At 38.5% G+C, this 22,632-nt stretch overlaps 1 protein-coding gene across 4 annotated transcripts in view; it reads left to right on the top strand.

Annotated features, from left to right (window-relative positions):
* Positions 1–22,632, top strand: part of KSR2 (kinase suppressor of ras 2) — a 559,738-nt gene that overhangs the window by 394,167 nt on the left and 142,939 nt on the right. For all 4 annotated transcript variants that reach the window (XM_031948680.1, XM_031948679.1, XM_031948681.1 and 1 more), the window contains exon 8: positions 19,310–19,377. In XM_031948680.1, the coding sequence (XP_031804540.1) occupies positions 19,310–19,377 (68 nt within the window). The remainder of the gene's footprint in view (positions 1–19,309; positions 19,378–22,632) is intronic.

The raw sequence follows: 22,632 nt of genomic DNA, 5'->3' as shown, positions 1-22,632 counted from the left end.
GAGATTGTCCATGCCTTTTTTTGCCCATAAACCTGCGTTAATCGGGTCCAGTCATAGACTTCTTAATTTCCTCCTGCACACATGGCTGAGTCAAAAGTGGTTTTTTAAATCTGTGTCTAGTCACATCATGTACTTTTGGAAGGGGGAATGGCAACCTTCACATCCTCTCACCTGCAGAGAGGCTTCCTTTGAAGACAGGTAATTAGGTGGCAGGTGAGCAGCTGGGGAGAGGCAATGAGGCTGAAACCATTGGACTTAGATTCTCAGTACTGCTAACTCAGGCTCCCTTCTCCCTTGTGTTGCAGAAGGAAATAGGCAAGTTTTAAGGAAAGGGAATGGTTGGAGGAGAAATGGAGGAAGCCAAGACAGAAGAAAAAAAATTGTGTTACAGTGGGGGAAAATGCTAGCTCTGGAATTAAGGGTTCTAGGACCACATTTTACCTCTGATATTTATGGCATATTTGACCTTAGTATATTTGACCTTTCCCCAAGCCTCAGTTTCCTTATCCATAAAATGAGAGCCTTGGAGGTTCCTTCCAGTCGGAGATCTATGAACTATGCTTGTATCCCTTTATGTGGAAATAGTAGCAAGAGGAGAAAAAGAGTGTATTTTAAGGGAAGGCACTGGAGTATGTGTTATCAATTGTCAATCAGCAAGTCTTTATTCAGCACCTATTGGATATCAGTTATCATGGATGTTAGAGATACGAAAACAATAAGACAGTATTTGTCCTAAAGGAAAGAGGGGAAGGAAGAGGGGAAGAAGAATATGCTATGCTCACAGACAAATGAATATAGGATACATACAAAATTAATATGAAGGGGAAACTAACTGGGTCTTGGTTTCCCCATCTGTACAATGGGAGAAAAATAACTGCAGTATCCTAGGCATAATGTGGTTGCAAGACTCTATGAGAACATCATATCCATAAAGTACTCTGTCACCTTTCAATGGCTATTGGCCAACTGTTACTCTTATCCCTTCCATTTTTGGACAGTTCATATTATTGAAACATTTTTCCTTTAGAATGAGTCTCAATCTTCTTCTCCGGAACTCTATCAGTCATTCCTAGTTCTTCCCTCAGGCAATTTTTTGAATGTTTAATCCCACTAATCTGTCTAACTGGACCCTGAAAACTGCCTGCATGGCTTAGGTATGCAGCTATGTTCATTTATAAGCAAATTTTATGCAAAACACAAGCACACATTTTGAAAAGTGCCCTCATATTACAGTAGTAGCAGCATAAAAATATTTATCACAAAACAAAATAAATCAATAAAGTTAGGATGTTTAAGAGCAGTTCTTTTTGTCTCTATGCCATTGTCTTGTTCCTTCTCTCCTTTTTCCCCTTTCTGTCTGTCTTTCTCTGTATCTGTCTCTCCCTCCCTTCTTTCCCTTTCTGTCTGTCTCTGTATCCCTGTCTATTTCTGCCTTCTCTCCTCTCTCCCCCTCTTTCTACCTCTGCCTCTGCCTCTCTCTGTCTTTGTTGTTCTGTCTTTTCTCCTGTCTCCCCCTTTTGCCTCTCTGTCTCCCTTTCTTCTTGTTTTCCCCTCTCCTTTTTGTCTTTACATTTTTTCTCTTAGTGTTTCTGTCTCTTTGTTTATCTTTCTGTCTGCTCTCTTCTTTTTCTGTTTCCCTTTCCTCTTCCTTTTCTTGATATTATTTTCCCTCTTTAACTGTCTCTCCTGTCTGTCTCTTCCCCTCCCTCTTCTCCTCCACTTTTTCTCCCCTCTCCTACTTTCCTTCCCACCTCTGAGAAATGCTTTGTCAAAGATATAATTAGGCCTATTTTCTGACTTTTTTGAGTTTAAAATCTGACCACATTAATATAATAGTATTAGCAGCAGCAGCTAATACTATTTATATAGTGTTTTAAGATTTATGAATGTTACCTCATTTGCTCTCTACCAATAATCCTGGGAGATAGTTGCCATTATTATTCCCATTTTAAGGATAAAGAAACTGAGAGAGGTTAAATGATTTGCCCATAGCTAGTCTCTGAATCTAACTTCCTAATTCCAATTGACCTATCCACTGTACTGTCTCATTAGTCAATTAGTGGAAAAATGAGGATCATAATCTATATAGGAATAGGAATAGGGAGAGGGACTGTGTACATCTCTGGGAAGAGGAAACTCCCTCAACCAATGCAGGTCAGCATCTTCTCTGCAACTAAGACTCTTAGGTAATTTCCCAGAACATTTATTAAGAATTAAGTGACTTTTCTAAGCTCAGAGGCAGAAACTCATACATCAACATTTGTATTCATTACAAGCAGAAGTTGTTTTGTCTACCTGGAAAATAATAATAAAAAACCATTAAAGAATGTTAGGAAAATCATTTCTTATCCCAACACTGTTTCTTTCTAAGCTCCATTGAACAAAATACCAATGATAACTGACATTAATATTATACATTCAGATTTGTAAAGTGCTTCCCAGATATCATCTCTTTGCTAACTCCTCAACAATCTTAAGAGTTTTGGAAGGGGGGAATGTCAACCTTTACATCCTCTCACCTGCAGAGAGGCAGATATTATGCTATTCCCATTCTATAGATGAAGGAAAGAAGACTGAGAAAGGCAAGGAGATTGCCCAGGATGATCCAACTAGTAAGTGTCAAGTGGGAAAGAAGACTGAGAAAGGCAAGGAGGTTGCCCAGGATGATCCAGCTAGTAAGTGTCAAGTGGGAAAGAAGACTGAGAAAGTTAAGGAGATTACCCAGGGTGATCATAATCTCACAATTGGGACCATATGGTTCAGTGCACATGCGAACAAGCATCCTCTCAACAGCACACTCACCAATTTCTAATTCCAATTGATCTATCCACTGTACTGCCTCTTTAGACAATCAGAGGAAAAAATGAGGATCATAATGAATCTATATAGGAATAGGGACAGGGACTGTGTACATCTCTGGGAAGAGCATCTTGCTTAAGGACCTGCAATAGAAGAGAACCCACTACTTCCCCAGCCAACGCTTTCCTCTTTGGGGCAATCCTGTGAGCATTAGAAACAGAATTGGAACTCAGGTCTTTTGACCCCTGAGCCAGAGCTAAAGAAGGAAGATTAAATACATGCCTGCTTGGTGTCTGCTGAGCTAAGTTTCAATAGCCACTAGCCCATTCTGGGGCCTCATTCCCCCAAGAAGTCGGCAAACTTTTCCTTTTCATTCTGTCTAACCTCATTCCCTCTTGCTGCATTTTAAGTCCATTTCCTCCGGAATTATCATCAGCTGTCTTGTTGGATGTTTGAATGGAGAGATTAATGAATTAATAGGAAATTAGGACTGGAAAGCAATTTACAGTTATCGAAACCTTGCCATTTCATGTAATAGGTCCTCTGATGTTTGGAGATGGGGTTTTAACTGCCCGTGGTAGAAGTGTCAGCACAATTCCTCGGGGTGTCTGATAACTGTATTTGCAGCTGTCTGAAGTTTTTTTTTTTTCTTGATGACTTTGCTGGCCCTCAGTCACTCTTTCCTTATCATCACCTTGCCCCTCCTCCATCTCTAAAGGACTCTCTAGTTTTCAGTCGTCTTTTTCATACAGAGTAGATTGCCAATCAAAATAACTGCTGAGAGATGGGTTGGAGGGAGGGGGGTTAGACAAGATATAGGGGAGCAGTTGGCCAACTGCTGGAGTAGATGCTCCCCACAGAACAATACAGGACGGGGCTTTCTGGTGCCCTTTGCTTTATGGAAATGATGCTCTCTCAGAACCATATTGCTCTTTTCTGGAGTTGGGGCAAGGGACCAGCCAGAAATGCAGCTGGGTTATTAACATTTAACCGTGTCCTATTTTTACCCATCATCCAGCTTGGAATCATCTCCTGTTTATAAGGCATTCTGCCATGGGGCTTAGAACCTGCTCTGTGCCTTTGGGAAAATGAATTAATTCAACAAACTCTATTAAGGACTTGCTATGTGCTGGGCTCACTGCTAGGCAATAGGGAACCAGCAAAAACAAAAACACCACAACACAATTATCCCCTGCCCTCAGAAGATTTAAAAGGAGACAGCCTACTGCAGTGGAAAGTGTGATGTCTTTGGAAATGTCGAACCTGGGTTTGAATCAAGCCAGTTTTATTACCTGTGTGATAGCAGACAGGTCATGTAACATCTTTTGGATTCAGGTTCCTTGTCTCTAAGCTGAGGGAGCCCAACTTTAATCTTAACCTACCCATGATTGCATGAACTATCTCCATTTGGCATTATGAAGTATAATTGTCCCAATTCCCAGAAGAGGAAACTGAATTTCAAAGACATAGAGTTTGCTCAAAGCTAAGTAGTTAAGTGTGGAAAATGGAGCTCGAGTCCAATGTTATCTGACTCAAATCAGCCTTCACAGGATCACAGAATTTTAGAGTTAAAATGACCACTATGGCCATTCAATCCAACTCTTAGCCCACACAATCCCCTATTCAATAGGCTTAAAGACCTGCAAGGAGAGTAGGGGAAATCCACCTAGCACCTCTCTCAGTGGACAGCTCCCATTGTTAGGAAATCTTTTATTTCTTTTTTCCTTCTGGACTACAAGTCTAAATCAGTCTCTTTACAACTATGTCTCCATTTCTTCTGATTGTTCCCACCTAGGACAAGATAGAACAATCTATTAGAAAAGAGTCTTACAATACCTATAGACAGTGGTCATCTCCCTCCTCTCAATCTTTTCTTCTTCAAACTAAATATCTTCCAATCCCTTCAAGAGATTCAGTTCAGCACAAAACACATTTTTAGAACACCTAGGCTGGATGTGCTGGGCATTGAGGATATAAGGTGGGCTGAGATTCTAGGGCTCTCCTCTAGCCTTTTTTGGAAGCTTGCAAAATTTAAGTATTTTCTCTTTTGACTCCTCTCTACCCTGCCTGAGTCAGAGATCCCAATTGTTAAATAGTTAATTGAAATGGGGATAGAGACTGGATGGCTGATTTCACTGGTAAAGACAACTTCCTCTCTCAGTGCAGATTGTCACCTTGGCGACCTTCCTGGGAGCAATGAGAAGTTCAAGTACTTGCTCAAGGTCATACAGCCCATATGATCAGGAATAGAATGTTCAAAGATAAACCCTGAGCAGAGCAGTGATTTCTAGGGAAGTCAATTTTCTGGTTACAGCTTAACTTGTCTACTGAAAACGGGTTTTCTTCTTCTAATCCTTAGCCACTCTTAAGACATTCTTAGAACCTGGAAATTAACTAAGGTGGTGGGGCTGATCTTATCTGTTCCCTATTCCCTCCAAATATCAGACTCAGGTTTTCTGGTAGGAAACTTTTTACTTTAATGAATTACCAATGATTTTCTTTCAGTCAAGTTGCTTTGCATCAGACCATAGTCATGGTGAATATTTTCATGAGGGCCCAGGATGTCCTGATATTTTTCCAAGCACCTTTTGCATGCATTGATCTATGTCAGTTTCTATAGTACCTTGAGCCAACCAGTCATAATAATAATAATAATGATTGTAGATGAAATAACAGCAATAATAATATTTACATAGAATTTTCAAAGTGCTAAAAACTCCCGGGCTCTCCTCTAGTTTTTTTGTTTTTTTTTTTGGAAGCTTGCAGAAATTTAAAGATTTTCTCAAGTCTGGTTTCTCTCTACCCTGGTTGAATCAGCTAGTCTAGTGGGTAAATACTTAAGAGAGATAGGACTAGAAATTGTTCATCTGATTTTGTTGGTAGAAGCAACTCCCTCTCCAAGTTGCAATTCAGACCTTTAGACCTCGTAAATGTCTGTGATCAGATTTGAACTCATAACTTCGTGACTCCAGACCAGAACACTCTCTCCATTGAACTACACAGCCTCATTTGGAAGACTATAATATATGACAATTGATTGGACTTCTGGGAAGAGTGAAAGTGAGGAGCTAAGGACACTGGAATTGAGAGCCTGGTGACTAGAGTGATGGGGGTACACTGGAAAACGATAAGGAAATCTGGAAGAGTGAAGGGTTTGGCAGGGATGGCAATATAATGAGAATTGCATCTATCCATGGTTGGTCACTCTCTGGGACCCACTCTTTATCACTTAAAACAAAAAGAGGAGGGGGAAGACTTAGGATCATTGTCCTGGAGCACAGAACCCATCCTCTGAGGGGTGTCTCCAAGCCCCTGTGATAAACTATCAGGCAGTCATTGCGTATGCTGGGATAAGGGAAAAGAGAGCCTGACAACATTTTTAATATCACTTGAACAATTAGTATTGTGGGTATATAGGTATTGGTCAGGTTAGACTTATCTTAAGGGACCTTAAGGGTCCCTTAAAAGGCTTAAAAATGGAAGGAGTCTTTTTCATCCTCTCAGTACACAGATGAGGAAATGGAGACCCAGACAATTTGAGTGACTTACTAAAGATTATCAAGTAGTAGTCTCAGGTCTCCTATCCCTCAGTCCAGAGTATTTTAACTATTATTTCATAGGACTCATCCAATAGAAGCACTTATTAAGCACTTACTGTATATCAGACACATTGCCAAGTTCTTGGTATAGAGAAACCAAAAAAATCCTAACTTCATGGAGCTTATATTCCATTTCATGGAGAAGGGACAAAAAGAACAATACTATGGAAATTTTTTTCATCTGTAAAACAGGCATAATAATAACACTATGATTCAGGGTTGTTGGGAAGATAATGTATGAAAATATTTGGAAAGTGCTTTTCAAACCTTAAAGTGTAATAATAATAATAGCTAACATTTATATAACACTTACTATATGTCAGAAATTTAAAAAAATATTATTTCACCTGATCCAACAGTCTTGGGAAATAGACACTATTAGTATTATCCCCATTCTCCAGATAAGGAAATTGAGGTAAACAGAGGTTAGGTTATTTACCCAGGGCCACACAGGGAGGTAGTGTCTGATGTTGGATTCTTGAACTCAGGGATTGCTTCCTCCAGATCCAGTACTCTCTGAATCTGGAACCCCCTAGCTGCATTTGATGATGATAATTGATGATGATGGTGATGATGATGATGATGATAATTTGACATTTAGCTTCATGAATGATCAAATAAGATTGGCCAATTAGGGTTTCATATGGTAATTTCAATCCAGACTGCTATTTTCTTTCACAGACCATGAATCATGGAAAGTCAAATGTGGGTCCTTTATTAGATTAGAAGTTCCCTGAGATCAGGGGCTATTTGTGTGTGTTTGTGTCCCAACTAGAACAGTGCTTACCACATGGAAATTGCTCAATAAACACTTATCAGATTGACTTGAACTGAGTTGAGCTGCCACCACTGGACCTTTCCAATTTTCTGAAGCAAGATCTTAATAGGAAGTTTCAAATCTATAATAATCGGAAAGAAGGGGAAGAAGTATTTGTGTGCTGTCTTTGTTATGCTTAAATTAGCTTGCAAAGGATTTCCCCCCCAAAAAAGTATAATCACAATTTAAGGACAAGCATCATTTCCCAAAATAGCTTAGATAATACATAATGAGAGCATGAGATTACTTAGTTATATGAAGATGGAGGCTAATGCACCCTTAGGCTGTGCTGAGAGGAATCCTGTCTTGTTGTTGTTGTTGTTGTTGTTGTTGTTGTTCTTCTTCTTCTTCTTCTTCTTCTCCTTCTCCTTCTCCTTCTCCTTCTCCTTCTCCTTCTCCTTCTCCTTCTCCTTCTCCTTCTCCTTCTCCTTCTCCTTCTCCTTCTCCTTCTCCTTCTCCTTCTCCTTCTCCTTCTCCTTCTTCTTCCCAACTTTGAATCCCCCTTATCTTTTCCAATCTCGCTCTCTTTCTCTCTCTTTATCCTTTTCTATCTCTCTCTTTTTCTGTGTGTCTCTCTGTCTCTTTCATTTTTATCTGTCTGTCCATGAGCACATCAACCCCCCCCCCCACCCCATGCAAGTTTCCTCAGGACAAGAATGATTTCATTTTTTTTTAATTTCTCCAGCACTTCGAACAGTGCTTGACACAGAAAAAATATTTATCAATTAATGATCAATTTTGGACAGTCCTGTGGATTGTTGTAGTAGGAGGGGAATTCCAAAGCTCCTAGATTTAAGGCTGGAAAGACCCAAAGAGACCATGTTGTTCAACACCCTTTTGGAACCTAGGAGAAAACTGAGGCACAGAAAGATGAAATCTCTTATCCAAGGTCATAGAAAACTAAACCCGGGACTCAGATTCTCCTTTATTCCAAAGCTAATGCTCTTTCTACCATTAATAGAGCAGAATATGAAGAGCATCATGGGCTCTGCTGACATCTCCATTATTATTGGTACCTCTGAGCTAGTTACAAGCATTAGATTTAGGAAACTTTAAACAAGAAAATGGAACAAAATATTAAACATTCTGACAATGCCTCTGTTTCCCCAGGGTTAAGCTTGCCAATAGAATGTCAGTTCAGCTCTGCCTCAGGAAAGCTGGAGGAAATCTTAGATATCAAATGAGTCTTTGAGCATCTCTTTCTGAAGCTCATTACCTTAGGAATAAACACGTGTAATTGGACTGATAGATTTGAAAGACTTGGCTTAGGCCAGATGTTTGATTTATCCCCTCTCCTTCCCCACAATGCCTTATTTTTCTATATTTAAGATCAGCCTAGATCCCACTGATTTGACCGGGAAGACCAAGGGATTGTGAACCATTCTCTTTTAGAAACATATGGAAGGCTTGGGATGGATAAAAGCATCAACTGTATATGTGGGGATTAGGTTAAGTGATGAGACACGCCTTTATTGCTTTAATCCTCATTCATCCTTCATTCTCAAGGATGACCAATGACATTGCAAGGGGATGTCCTGACTTGCCTGTGCATTGGGCTTTTTTTAATTTTTAATTTTTTGTTGTTGTTGAAGCAGTTGGCATTAAGTGACTTGCTTATTTATATTACCAAGTCATTTTTCTTGTGTTTCCTATAAACTTCTGTGGCTCCCACTTACTTTTCAGGTAAATAGAGACTCTCCTATTTGTCATTGCAAGGAAAACTCACCCCAAGCTAACATTCCAGCCTTGTTATATAGTAATGCTTTTTATGCCCTCTACACTCTGAACAAATTGATCTGTTTCCTATTTCTTACTTGGGACCCTTCATTTCCCATTTCCATGCTTTTGGAGAGGCTGTACCCTGTATCTGGAATGCTCTCCTTCCTTACCTCTGCCCCTTAGAGTTCCTGCTTTCCTCCAACTCTCAGCTTAAGCATCATTTTTTACATGGAAGCATTTTTCTGATCTGCATCCTTCTCCCAATTAATCCCATCCTTTTCTCCAATTATATTTTATTTATTCTCTCCCTCTCCCTGTCCCTGTCCCTCCTCCTCTCCCTTTCCCACTGCTTCCCCCTCTTCCTCTCCTCTCCTTTCCCCCTCTCTCTCTTCCTTTTCCTTCTCCCTTTCCCTCTCCCTCTTCCTCTTTCTCTCCTTCTCCCTCCTTCCCTCCCTTCCCCTCTCCCTCTGTATTTATATGCATACTTGCTTTCCCTGACAGACTGTAAGCTTCTTGAGACCAGGATTTGTTTCAATTTATTCTGTTTGCCCAGTGCTTAGTACAATGCCTGAAACATAGTAGGAGCTTAATAGATACTTGATGTATTTGTTGATCCACTCAATTTAGGGTGCAGAGATCACACAGATAAGATGTGAGGTTACTGAAGGAGGAGTCAGAGAAACAAAAGTCCTCATAGCTAGGGAAATCAGGGAAGGTTCTTCATGGCTTCCCATGAAGTGAACTGAACCTGGAAAAAAGTTGGGAATTCTAAGAAATGGAAGTGAGAAGGGACTGCAATGATTGTAAATTCCTGAAGATCAGGGACTTTTAGCTTTCTTTTCCCCCAGTTCTTTGCACAGTGCCTGGCACATAGCAGACTTTTAATGAATGCTTATTGATTGCCCCAACTGACTGAAATTGAGTGAGAACCTGGTCAGAGACATGAAGGTGGGAAATAGCAGCTTGATTTCAATGGGGAGTTAGATGATTTCAAGTGAAGAAGACTATGGGATTTGGCCATTTCTGTGCCATAGACCCAGAATTTCTATAACTTTCCAAAGAAGTAAGTGAAGAAAGTATCAGGGATGAGTGCAGGGAGAAGATATCATTCCTTAGTCCAAGCATTGAGGGACTGGGATCATTCCCAAGTAAGAGCTCATCCAAATTGTCATCATTTCCCTAAATTTTTTTTGAGGTTGCTACGTGATTTGGTGAATAGAACATTAGACTTGGAGTGAGGAAGATCTCAAATATTTACTAGCTCGGTGACTCTGGACAAGCCTCATATGTATCTCATGTATAAAGTAAGAATAATACTGGACTTATTTCACAAGGTGGTTGTGAAGGTCGATCAAAATACTTCACAAACTCTCTTTCTCTATTATATATCCATAAACACACATTTATATCAGAATTATTATTATTTAAACTCAATAAACATTTTGTTGGATTTTGCCAGGAATTTATTTACTGGATATAAGCGTCTTTCTTCCCTCCCACACATCCATCCCCACCCTCTAATAAGATACTGAGATAAGTCTGGGGATAGAAAGAGATTACTCCCTCCTAGAAACTTAAATCCTTAAGAAAAGCCATTCACTGCTCAATTGGGTCATCACTTACATGTGGTAAATGAATAGATTTTTAAAAAATAATCAGTCCTGGGATTTCATCAGTGCTGGGAACTCTGAGGAGGTTACTTTTTCAACAAGTACCTGTTTTTCAATTCACAGCCTTAGTGAGTCACTTTGGGGGGCAGTGAGAGATTCAATACTTGGCCCAGAGTCATAAAGCCAGGATTTGTCAAGAGCAAGAATTGAATCTACATTTTCCTGACATTCAGGCCACCTTTTCTATGTCATAGGTCTCCCCCATATACATCTGAGCCAGATTTGTGATTGCATTCATGTAGGGAATACTTGACTTGTGCACACACATGTGTGTGTGTGTATATATATATATATATATATATATATAAAATCTAAAATAACAAAACCTTTACCTATATTATTCCCTTTGGTTTCCCTGCCCATCCCAAGAATTAGATACATGACTACCTCATTTTACAGCTAGGACACTGAGACTCAGGGAAGATAAAGAGTTTGTCCATCATCCCATAGCTAGTAAGAATTGAGACATCTGATTCATACCCAGGTTTATTCTGATTCTCGGCTAGCCCCATTTCCATTCTGATATATACTTTCAGAGGATATGATAGCAACAGCAAGCCAAAATGTAACACTTTAAGGTTGCAGAGTGCTTTACACTTTGGTTTTCGCAACACGTCAAAGTAGGTAAATTCTTATTTTCCCCATTAGACTAATAAAGAAACTGAGATGAAAAGGTTAGCCCAGGGTCAAGAGCCAAGGGCAGAATTTGTGTAAGTCTAGCATTCTATCCCTTATGCCATATTTAGAAAAGGTGATACTGGGAGATTAAAAGGGTTTTTTTAAGGTCCTCAGAACATTCTTCCCATGGTTTGGCCATAAATACCTGTTAAAATTGTTATTTGAATGAACCCTAAACTTGCAGGGTTATAGGTAACACAGTTCGTGGGAGTTCTTCATGTCCCATCTTTGATGTCCAAGGGCATCACTGTGCCTTCCTCGGGGTTCCAGGATCACACTTTGACCTTCAGATCTTTTATGAAAAGGTTATTTACCCAAGTAGCTGAGTCACTCATAAATGTGGTCATTTCCTCCGTGTGTCATTCTGGCAGCAGAAACACGGAGGTCGTGTTTGGTCCCCAACACTGAGACTCCCACTAATGTCCCCCAGGAGACAACAGTCTCAAACCAGAAAAGATGAGAAGAGAGAAGCAAAGACAGGCCATTATTTTGTCTTTCCTTTCACACTTAGTAACCTAGTTAGGTAAAAGGGAAGAACAGACACTTCACCAAATTTTAAAAGTAAGACTAACAAATCTCCCTGAAGTGATTGTTTGAAGGGTATCCAATTCTTGAAGTTTTCAGAGAAATCCATATATTTAATTAGTAGGTATGATTCTGCCTCATTTATCTCTCACCACTGGGGAGTAGGGTGTTCTATATAAATAAATTTTCCAGATAACAGGCTTACTGGCTAAAATACCAAAACTTTATTTTTCATCATATTTATTTTGGATGGAAATCTTTCAAAAATATGTTATGTACTTTCCTGCCTTCATATTCAGAGGGAGCTGGATATAATTTACCCTTTTCATGCTGACTTGGAATTCTGGTTATGAACATACACATTTCTGTATTCTATGATATTCAAGACTCTGCTTTTTAGATTTTCTGCTTCCTCTCACTGGGTGAGACTAAACACGTCTCCCTGTTTTAAGTTATTTACACCTCCTACCCTCCTGATCAAATCCCTCCCCAGCTTGTTTATTAGTAAAAAGTTGTCTACAGAGTTGACACTTAATACTTGATAGACAGCTAGGTGTTGTGGGTAGAGCACTGAGTATGGAGTCACTAAGTTCAAATATATCTACAGTCATTTACTACTTGTTGACTCTAAGCAAGTTACTTAACTTCTATCTGCCTCAGTTTCCTTGATTCTAAAATGGGGATAATAACACTTATTTTCCATGGTTGCTGTGAAGATCAAATAAAATAATATTTGGTCTTTCAATAGTATTTTATTTTTTCAAATACATGCAAGGATAGTTTTCAACATTCACCCTGCAAAACCCTGAGTTATAAACTTTTCTCCCTCCCCCTCCCAACAACAAGCAATCTGATAGGTTAAACATGTGCGGTTCTAAACTTATTTCTATATTCATCATGTTGTGCAAGAGAAATTAGATCAAAAAGGAAAAAAAAAGATGAGAGAGAAACACAAACAGCAACAACAACAGCAAGATGAAAATACTATGCTTTGATCTACATTCAGTGTCCATAATTTTCTCTCTGGATGCTATTGGCATTTTCTACCCCAAGTTTATTGGAATTACCTTGTATCATCAAATTGTTGAAAAGAGCTATGTCCATCACAGTTGATCACCACATAATCTTGTTGCTGTGTACAATGTTCTCTTGGTTCTGCTCACTTTACTCAGCATCCATTCACATATGTCTTTCCAGGATTTTCTGAAGTCAATCTACTCATAAGATAGTATTTGTGGGGTAGCTAATTGGTGCAGTGGACAGAGGACTAGCCCTGAAGTTAGGAAGATCTGAGTTCAAATCTGACCTCAGACACTTAACACTTCCTAGCTGTGTGACTCAGGGCAAGTCACTCAACCCCAATTGCCTTAGGGAAAAAAAGATATTTGTAAAACATGTAACATAGTGCATGACACATAGTAGTTATTTAGTCAATCTTTTCCCTACCTGTTGAATGTAATTACTGTTTCTAAGTTCCAGGAAACCAGTCAATGGAGATTGCTATATATTCTATCTTAATTGAGATTCAGAGTGGGGATTAAGGAAAAAGACGTTGATTAGCCCTTGACTTTAGTAATGGGATTTTAAAAGTTTTGATTTCCTAGAAACCCAGACTTGGAGAAGGGAGAAACCTGGATTAGAATTCCACTTCTAACCATATCAGCACAATCATTTGTCCTCCCTGAGCCTGTTTTCCCATCTGTAAAAGAAATGGTGGCAGTACAATAGAAATAGCTCTGATTTCAAAATAAGAAGACCCATACTCAAATCTCTAATTAGTCACTTCCTTCTGGCTTCAACATTTACATTGAATTGCATGACAGACCCTGGTTGGGATATTAAGTCTGGAATCTATACCTTCTTCTGGTAGAATAAAGATTTGGGTTGAATCTATGAGATTTTAAGATTTGATTATGTTTTTCTTTGGACTCACACAGAGATGCTCTGCATCTGCAGTGAAGGTAGAATTCCATGCCCTCTTTTAGCAAACCTTGCTGAGATGCTTGTCTTGATTCTTGCTGAGAGGCTGACCTCATGTCATCCAGTTTAATTGTCTGAGCGCTGAAGTTATGTTGCTGGTGGGGAGGCAATCCCCCTCTCCCCTCCACCACTGCTTGATGCCGAATCTAGTGAGCTGCCAGGGCTTGCCATTTCCCAGCATCCTGGTTGGGTGATGAATTAAGGCTTTATGGTTATGATAAGGGATAATAACTTGGGAAGTTAAGAAAGGAAAATGCCAGAAAGGGGGTCAGAGAAGACAAGTACTCTTTAGCAGTCTTGCTTGTAACTTCACAGTTCAGGAATGATCGGGAGGGTCAATACTTGCTCTGGTTAAATGAGTCTCCATGGACCACCAAGCCTGGTCATGCCGGCAGTGAACTTTCAGACTCGGTTAATGTTGTTGACATGGATACAGCTAATTCTATAGAGATGGTTTTCTTTATAATTACCTAAGGGTAATTCCATATTCAATAACATTCAACAAGTGGTTGATCAAGGTCTGCTTAAAAAGATACCCTTTGTTGCAGCTAGATGGCACAATGGATAGAGCACCAGCCCTGAAATCAGGAGGACCTGAGTTCAAATTTGACTTCAGACACCTAACACTTCCTGGCTGTGTGATGCTGGGCAAGTCACTTAATCCCAATTACCTCAGCCAAAAAAAAAAAAAAAAAAAAAAGATACCCTTTCTCTGGTAACCCCTCGTGTTTCTTCCACCACATACATACTTTCCAGTTTTGTGCATTTTCATCTCCCTTAAGATTGTGAGCTTTTCAAGGGCAGGAATCACCTTTATTTTTATTTGTAGCTGTATCTTCACTGCTTATCACAATGCCTGCCACATAGTAGGAACTCAAATATTTATTCAATTGAATTGAATGAAGGGGGATTCCCTACCACTGAAGACGAGTGATTTAATTTTTGGACAGCTCCCATAGTAAGGAAAAATTTTTCCTGACATCAGTTCTAAATTAGCCTAATTATAAATTCTGCTCAGTGCCAGCCAGCCAGTCAATAAAAATATAATGAAAGGTTAAAGCCAGTCCCTGCTCTCAAGGAGCTCATTCTAACAGAGAAGGTAACATTTAAGCAGCTGTATGAAAAATAAATTGGAGAATATAGAAAGGCATTGGAAGTAAGGGGGATCAAGAAAAGCTTCTTACATAAGGTAAAATTGTAGCTGGGACTTAAAGTTAGCTGGGAAAATCAGGAGATGAGGATGAAGAGAGTATTCCAGACATGAAGGACAGCCAGTCAAAATGGATTATTAAAGTTAGTTGAGTTGTCCAGGACAGACCTGGAATGCAAAGTCCAGCACTATCTTTTCCCATTGTATTCCATTATTCAGTTTCAAGAAATTGGATTCAACAAATATTTGAAGTGATCTTTGTGTTCAAAGCATTGAGCTGGGGGAGAAAGAAGCACTTAGATTAGTGGCAGTTCCATCTTTCATAAAATTTGCAGTCTAGTTTTGAAAACTGTTAAAAAAAAAATTATGATTCCTATGGCCTGTGTGATGTCAATCAATCACCTTGATGCTTAGTGTCTTGAAGCATGGTGATAAGCTTTGGGGACAAGAAGAAAGGCAAACAGACTCCCTGCCCTTAAGTGACTTACATTCTAATAATGGATATTGAGCAAGACTTGCCTAATTTAGACCTCAGTTTTCTCATCTGTAAAATAAGGAAGTGGGGCCAGATGACTTTTTAGGGTTCTTCTGTTTCTGGATCTATGATCCTATAAAACTCCCAAAGTAAAATTGACTGGATTACTTTTGTGAAATTTTACCATGGGCATAAGACCCTGCATGGTGCTCTTGTCACCAAAGACCAGCTTTTCAATTTTTTAATTTAACACCAGTTTTCTCCCAGAGATATGACATGACTATTACTTTAACAATAGTTACTTTGTTTATTATCTATTATTAATATATATATATATATATATATATATATATATATATATATATATTACTTTGACATATCGTGATCTCAGGACAGTACCAACTATAGGTGGCACAAGGATAATGAAAAGACAAATGGTCACCAAGTCACAGAATTGCTGAATTAGAAGATACTTCAGTGACTGTCTAGCTCAAACATTATGCACGTGTATATAGAATCTCCTAAAAATGCTGGAGAAATAGCCCATTCAGCCTGTACTTGGAACACCTTTAATCAAGAGGACTCCACCACTTGTTGAAGCAGCACATTCTATGTATGGACAACTCCAATGCTTAAAAATATGTTCTCCCCCCTCACTTTGCATCAAGCTAAATTTGAAATGCTCATAAAAGAGCCATCTGAAGATATCAGTTGGACAGTTGGGAATGAAAGACTGGAAATCAGGAGAGAGCTGAATAGAATTGGGAGAATTTACAAAGATGCTAGTTGAATCTGTGGCAGCTGATGAGACTTTCACAAGAAACTGTAGAGAGAAAAAAATTAAGGGTCTAAGATAAAGCCCTAGAGTATATCCATCATAGGGGGAGGGACACACATACACACATATATATCTGTATATGTGTGTGTATATGTGTATGTGTATGTATATCTATATATCTATACAGCTATCTATATATCCATATCTATATATCCATGATGAGGTTGGGCTAGCAATATTTAGTTTGAAATAAACGTATGACAAAGTCATAATGGCCATTCTCTTTGCCAAAGGGTAGGTTTATTTAGGAAAGAGATTACAAACAAAATAAGAAGCAAAATAGGCACCAGGAGTGGCAAGTATGAAATAAAATTGGGAGAGCAATTGGATTACCAAGGACAGGAATTTGGAAGAATCATTAAAAGAATATGCTATGAGATCCAAGTATGCCCTTGACTTCAGGGTAGATTCACAGAGGAGGTTAGCAGACTAACCAGAGTCAGCTAGAATAAAGATGCTATTAGAGGGGAAGATACTATGAGAAAGAGTGCCTTATAGTCCTGAAAAAGAGCTTAGCAAAGATATTTCTCATGAGCAGATCTTTTAATAAGGAAAATACAACCTTGGGGTTTTCTAAGGGAAACCAGGGAAATAAAGGTGCGAACTCAGAGGCAAGGATCAAGGAGCCAAAGAGAATGCACCTGACGGACCAGGTCCCAGAACAGGTCCCAGGTCTGAAAACATGCTAATCAGTATCTCAACAGTTGTTCACCGATGCGGTTGGAGGGTAGACAATGGAGGTTGATAAAGATTTTCATTCTCACAAATACTCTATACAAACAGGATAATCTAGGAAATGGCTATCCTTGATAATAGCCAGATGGGCTTTTTCCTGACAGGGGAAGAGAGTAAATCCACATCATATATACATACACACACATATAAAACTATATACATATACATACATACACACATGTGTATGTATATATGTATTATAATTACTACATTATTTTATTTAATATATTATATTTTATATACATTTATATATGTAATTTAATATATATTATATACTCATTTATATGTATGATCTGTATATATAATGAAACTTCAAATAAGATAATATATGTAAAGCACTTTGTAGCCATTAAAGTACTAAATAAGTATTAGCTTTATTATTATTATTAATTGCAATTCAAAGGGATTTGAATAGATAAGATAAGATAGCAAAGATAGGAAAAGAACCAGGAGAAATCAGTATTAGAAAAAAAAAAACAGAGAAGATAAATATTTAAAGGAAGAGGGTAGGTAGTATTTTGAAGAGAAGGCCAGAAAGATGAAAACTGAGGAAAAATTCATTAGATTTAGGAATAAAGAAAGAGATCATTGTTATTTTATGTTGAGGGGAGGGATTGAAAAGTGAGTGGGTAGTAAAAAAGTATGAGTGAATATAAACAGCTTCCCCTCTTATTTGAAAATCACATTGGCTATCAGAAGAAAGAGAGACAGTGAATATTAGTTTGAAGGGACAGTAGGAATGAATGAAGAATGAAGGAAATTGGAGATGTCTGTAGGTATCAGGGAGAAACCACCTGATAAGAAGAAGTTGAAAATTAAGGAGAAAAAGCAAAGTGTGAGAAAAATAGACACAAATTCATTGTTTGTGGAGCTCTGAATTGGCCCAGGCATTCTGGAGAATTCCTGGAACTGTACCCCCAAAGTTATTAAACTGTGCATACTCTGATCTATTGAAACTACGAGTAGGTAGGCTTGTAAGCCAAAGAGATTAAAAAAAAGAAAATTATATATATATATATATATATATATATATACACACACACACATATATATATATATATATTAAATAGCATTTATAGCATCTCTTTTTGTAGAAACAAAAAAAAAAAAGGAAACTAAGGGGGAAGTTGAGCATCTGCTGGGGAGTGGTCAAATAATCTATGGCATAGCAATGTCATGGAATACTATTTTATCATGAGAAATAATGAAAGAAGTAATTCCAGTAAAATCTGAATTGATGCAGAGGGAAGGGAACAGAACAAGAAGAACAGTTATACAGTAACAACACTAAAACACTCTATAGTAAAAATACTAAAAGCTTTAAAAACTCTTAGCAGCCCAATGACCAACCATGATTCCAGAGGTCTCATGATGAAGCATGTTACCCAGCTCTTGACAGAAGGATGCTGGACCCAGGGTGCAGAATGAGGTATCTTGTTTTTAGACATGGCTAAAGCAGGAATTTATCTTACTTGATTATGTATATTTGTAATAAGGCTTTTGTTTTTCTTTCTCTTTTCCCAGTGGTAATGAGGATGATGGTAAGAGGGAGATAAAAATCAATTTTGACGAAAAATGACATCAATTTTCAAAAATATAGGGGTAATTAACAAGGCTGGCTCTTGAAAGAGATGGGAGAAGACTGGAATTGAGTGTATAAGTAGAGGAGTTTGAACTTATGTCTATTTTCAAATCCAGCCTCCTTTCTACTTTTCCATGGTTCTCTATTAAAGCACAAATTATATCAGCCAGAAATAGTACCTTTGATACTCTTCTTTTTTATTAACAGAACATAAACTCACAAATTAACTCAAGAACAGACCTGTGAAGTGAAAAGTATAAAGAGATGCCTATAAGGAAATAATGAGGTCCAGAGAGGTTAAGTTGATTGCCCAAAGTGAAAGATGCTTAGGGTAAAGGGATAATAGATGTTAAGCATGTTTTGGGGGCTAGCCAGACATAGTGGGTTAAATGAATTTGCTGTCCTGATTGGACAGCTCCCCAAAGGGGATCTTCCAAATTGAAGAGATTAACTCATCAGCTGGAAGTCTGATCTCAGATGAGGAGAGGTCAAAGCAGCAGGAAAGTTCTCTGGAATGGGTAGAAGTGAGATCCCCAGAGATATAGGATCCTTGATAGATAGTTATATCTTGCTTTCTAACATATTGTTCTTTAGACTGAGTCCTCTGGAAAGTTTCTTTGAATTTCCTTGTCCTCTAGCATGACTACTTATCCCTTGATGCTATAGATCTACTAATAGAGGCATCTAGAGCATCTGGGATAGATGGAACTTCATGTTCATTTTATTTCCTCTTTTCTCTTAGGTTAAAATGTCATAACAAATGCACCAAAGAAGCTCCCCCGTGCCATTTACTGATCATCCACCGTGGAGGTAAGAATTTAGCACATGTTTCCCAGGGGATTTTCTGCAGGTTGTGTCCTTGAAAAGGAAGTTCAGCCAACTGGGTATCCCCATTTATTCTACCTCTCTCTCTATTGGATACAGAATATCTCCTGAACATGTAAGGGCCTTGTCTGCTACATCTGTTCTTCGGGTATGAGAATGGACAGTCAAGGTCCTAGACTGTGTGATTTCATCTTTTAGGAAAAAGTAATGAGGCAATGACGTCACACATAATCCACATAGTGTAACACATAGCACACAGTAATCAATAAATGCTCACTCATTCAATCTTCTATATATCTATTGGTTTGTTTATCTCTATCACTTATCTGTCTCTATCCATTCATTTCCCCTGTCTTCCTTCCTTTCTCCTTCTCCCTTCTTCCCTTCCTTCCTCCCTCCCTTTCCCTCCTCTCTTTCTTCCCTCCCTCCCTCCCTCTCTCTCTTCTTTCCTTCCTTCCTTTCTTCTTCCCTCCCTCCCTCCCTTCTTTCCTTCCTTCCTTCCTTCCTTCCTTCCTTCCTTCCTTCCTTCCTTCCTTCCTTCCTTCCTTCCTCTTTCAAAGCACCCTGCCCTCTTTTTACCTAGCAAAGAAAAGAATGAATTTGTGGATTTTAAAGAAAAACCTGCTTATGGGAAGACATTTCTTTCTATCCATCCAGATCTCTACCATAGGCTTAATTAAGTGTGAGAGGCAGGGGATAGAGTTGTCTCTGGGGTAAATGATTTCCCATCAGTTTCATTTAAACTTCCCTTGATTCTAGCTTACAGAGGCAGTAATCACACTTGGGTGACTTATCCACTTTGTGAAGTATGTGCAGCAAAAGTTAATGCTAAAGTTGACTTTCTCCCGACACTCACCATGATTCTCTACCTCCATTCCATAGTTAACCCCTAACTCCTGACAATTGTATATTCTCAGGGAAAGTAATTTTATTTTCACAATAACTTAGATGCTGAGAGGAAAAAAACAAACCGTATCAATTTGAAAGGTAAATTTAATTCAAAACAATGAGTAATTATTAGAAACCTCCTATATACAATGTCCCAGATTTTCAAAGCCAGAAATGAAATAGTCCCTTCTCTCTAAGAGAGTATATTCTACTGGAAAGAAAATGGGAATAACACCAACAAGTAAATGCAAAGAAACCATAAAATCATTTCAAGGAGGTGTGGGGCTTTTGCTATAGATTATCTTTTCCATTACAACTGCCTACTAACACAGAAATGAAGTTAAATTTAAAGTTCATTGGCTAAAGAAGAGACCTTTAAGGTCTTCTAATACAAACCCACTTATTTTACAAATGAAGAAACTGAGTCCCAGAGAGGTTATCCAAGTGACATAACTAGTAAATGCCAGAAGCAGGATTTGAATTCTGAGCCAATATGTCCAACACTATGTCATGGTACCTCTCAAGATAGCTTCATCTTTTTGGTGGTTGGTAATCATTCAACTATCCCAACCGCCTGAAAATTACCTTTACTAGGGCTGTTTCTGAATATACTATTCTTTGAACTGCTTGATATATCTAATGATGCTGTTTCTAATTCTGAATTCCAAATACTGTGTGAACCTGAGAATATGTCTTTGGGCACCATGTTGTGAGATTCCCTGATAAGTAATGTATTAAATAATGAGATGTTTTTAGCAGTTGAGGAACAAAGCCCTTGGGATGGCCTCTGAGAGATGGATAAGTTTTTTCCTTCCACAGAGTGCTATCCTGCAGTAAATAATATCCAAGAGAAAAACTCTGCTCTTGAAATTGGATTTAAGCGTACAAAGGTGGTATACCCAGTCATTTTATCTTACAGAGATAATCAGCCTTGTTCCCAAATTCAAATTCATCTGGTGATTATTAAGTACTTACTGTATTTACTGGTATCTCATACAGTACCTGGCATGGAACAGTGCTTAACCAATGATTGTTGACTTGTTTTGGATAGGGCAACTAGGTGGCGCTATAATGCACAGAACATTAGGCTTAGAACCAGGAAGACTTAATCTTCATGAGTTCAAATCCAGTCAGACACTTATTAGCAGATAAATCACTTAATGCCGTTTGGCTCAGTTTCCTCGTCTGTAAAATAAGCTGCAGAAGGAAATCGCAAACTACTTCAGTATATTTTCCAGGAAACCCCAAATGCTGTCACAGAGAGTCAGACATGATTGAAAAACAACTGAAAAACAATAGTCTGATGGGTACTGACAGTACCCACATTCATTTGAATGAATAAAATGAGCAAGTGAATTTTTTAAAGCCTTTTTTAAGTGCTTATTATGTACCAGCACTGTGCTGATTGGTTGGGGCATAAGTGGAACAGATAAGATAATTCTTTCTCTCAAAGAGCTCACCAGCTAACCAAGTCATTGAATTGAGGAAGAAGCCCCTTCCCCTGCCCCCCCGGCCTCAAAAAATACATCTATGGGATGGATGGAAAGGGCCATAATCCTAAGAGTTCAGCACAAGGGAAGATGAAATGATGGCAAAATCCAGGACTGCTTAGCAACACTGAGTAAGAGCTTATAACTCCCAAACCAGTTTTCAGAAGTAAATAGTTGATTGGTCATTGGACTCTATATAAAATCTGGAGATCATTCTAAATCTCCAATTCCTAATTTAAATCACCTCCTCTTACTATGTCCCTGACAAGTGGTACATTGGAAGGATTTTGAGCTTCATTTGCACTTTTCCCCTGGTTTCATCTCTTGGGCTGGTAAAATAGTCTGAAGGTTTTAAAGCAGGAGGAAATAGGAAAGAGCTTAGATAAACCAGTGTAAAGTAACTACAAAGTAATTTCAAGGAGATTTAAGTTCAGTTCCATTTACATTTATAAAAACTCTTTTGTGGACCCAACTCTGTGAGGGATAAACAAACAAATAAAAAGCAGCAGAGGATCCATCTAGTCCCTATCCTCTGAAAGCAAAGGTTACCTATACAGGATCAGAGATGTAAAGGTGGAAGGAATTTTAGGGGCATCTAGTCCAATCCCTTTAATTTCAGATGAGGGAATCTGAGACCCGATGAATAACTTATTTAAGGTCACACAGCAAGCAAGCATCAAAAATGGGATTTGTACTCACTGGCTACTGACACATGTGAGACAACAAGAGATAGCATTTTAAGGCATTTAATCAGTTAAAGACGGATTTAAGCACCCACTACTATTGTTAGGCACTATGTTAGGCACTGAGGATACAAATAAAAACAAAATAATCCCTGCTTTTCATGAGTTTGTATTCTATT

This window comes from Sarcophilus harrisii, chromosome 1, assembly GCF_902635505.1.
Source record: "Sarcophilus harrisii chromosome 1, mSarHar1.11, whole genome shotgun sequence".
Classification (NCBI taxonomy): Eukaryota; Metazoa; Chordata; class Mammalia; order Dasyuromorphia; family Dasyuridae; genus Sarcophilus; species Sarcophilus harrisii.
The sequence above is the reverse complement of the archived record's forward strand: the minus strand, read 5'-3'. Positions and strand labels throughout refer to the sequence as shown.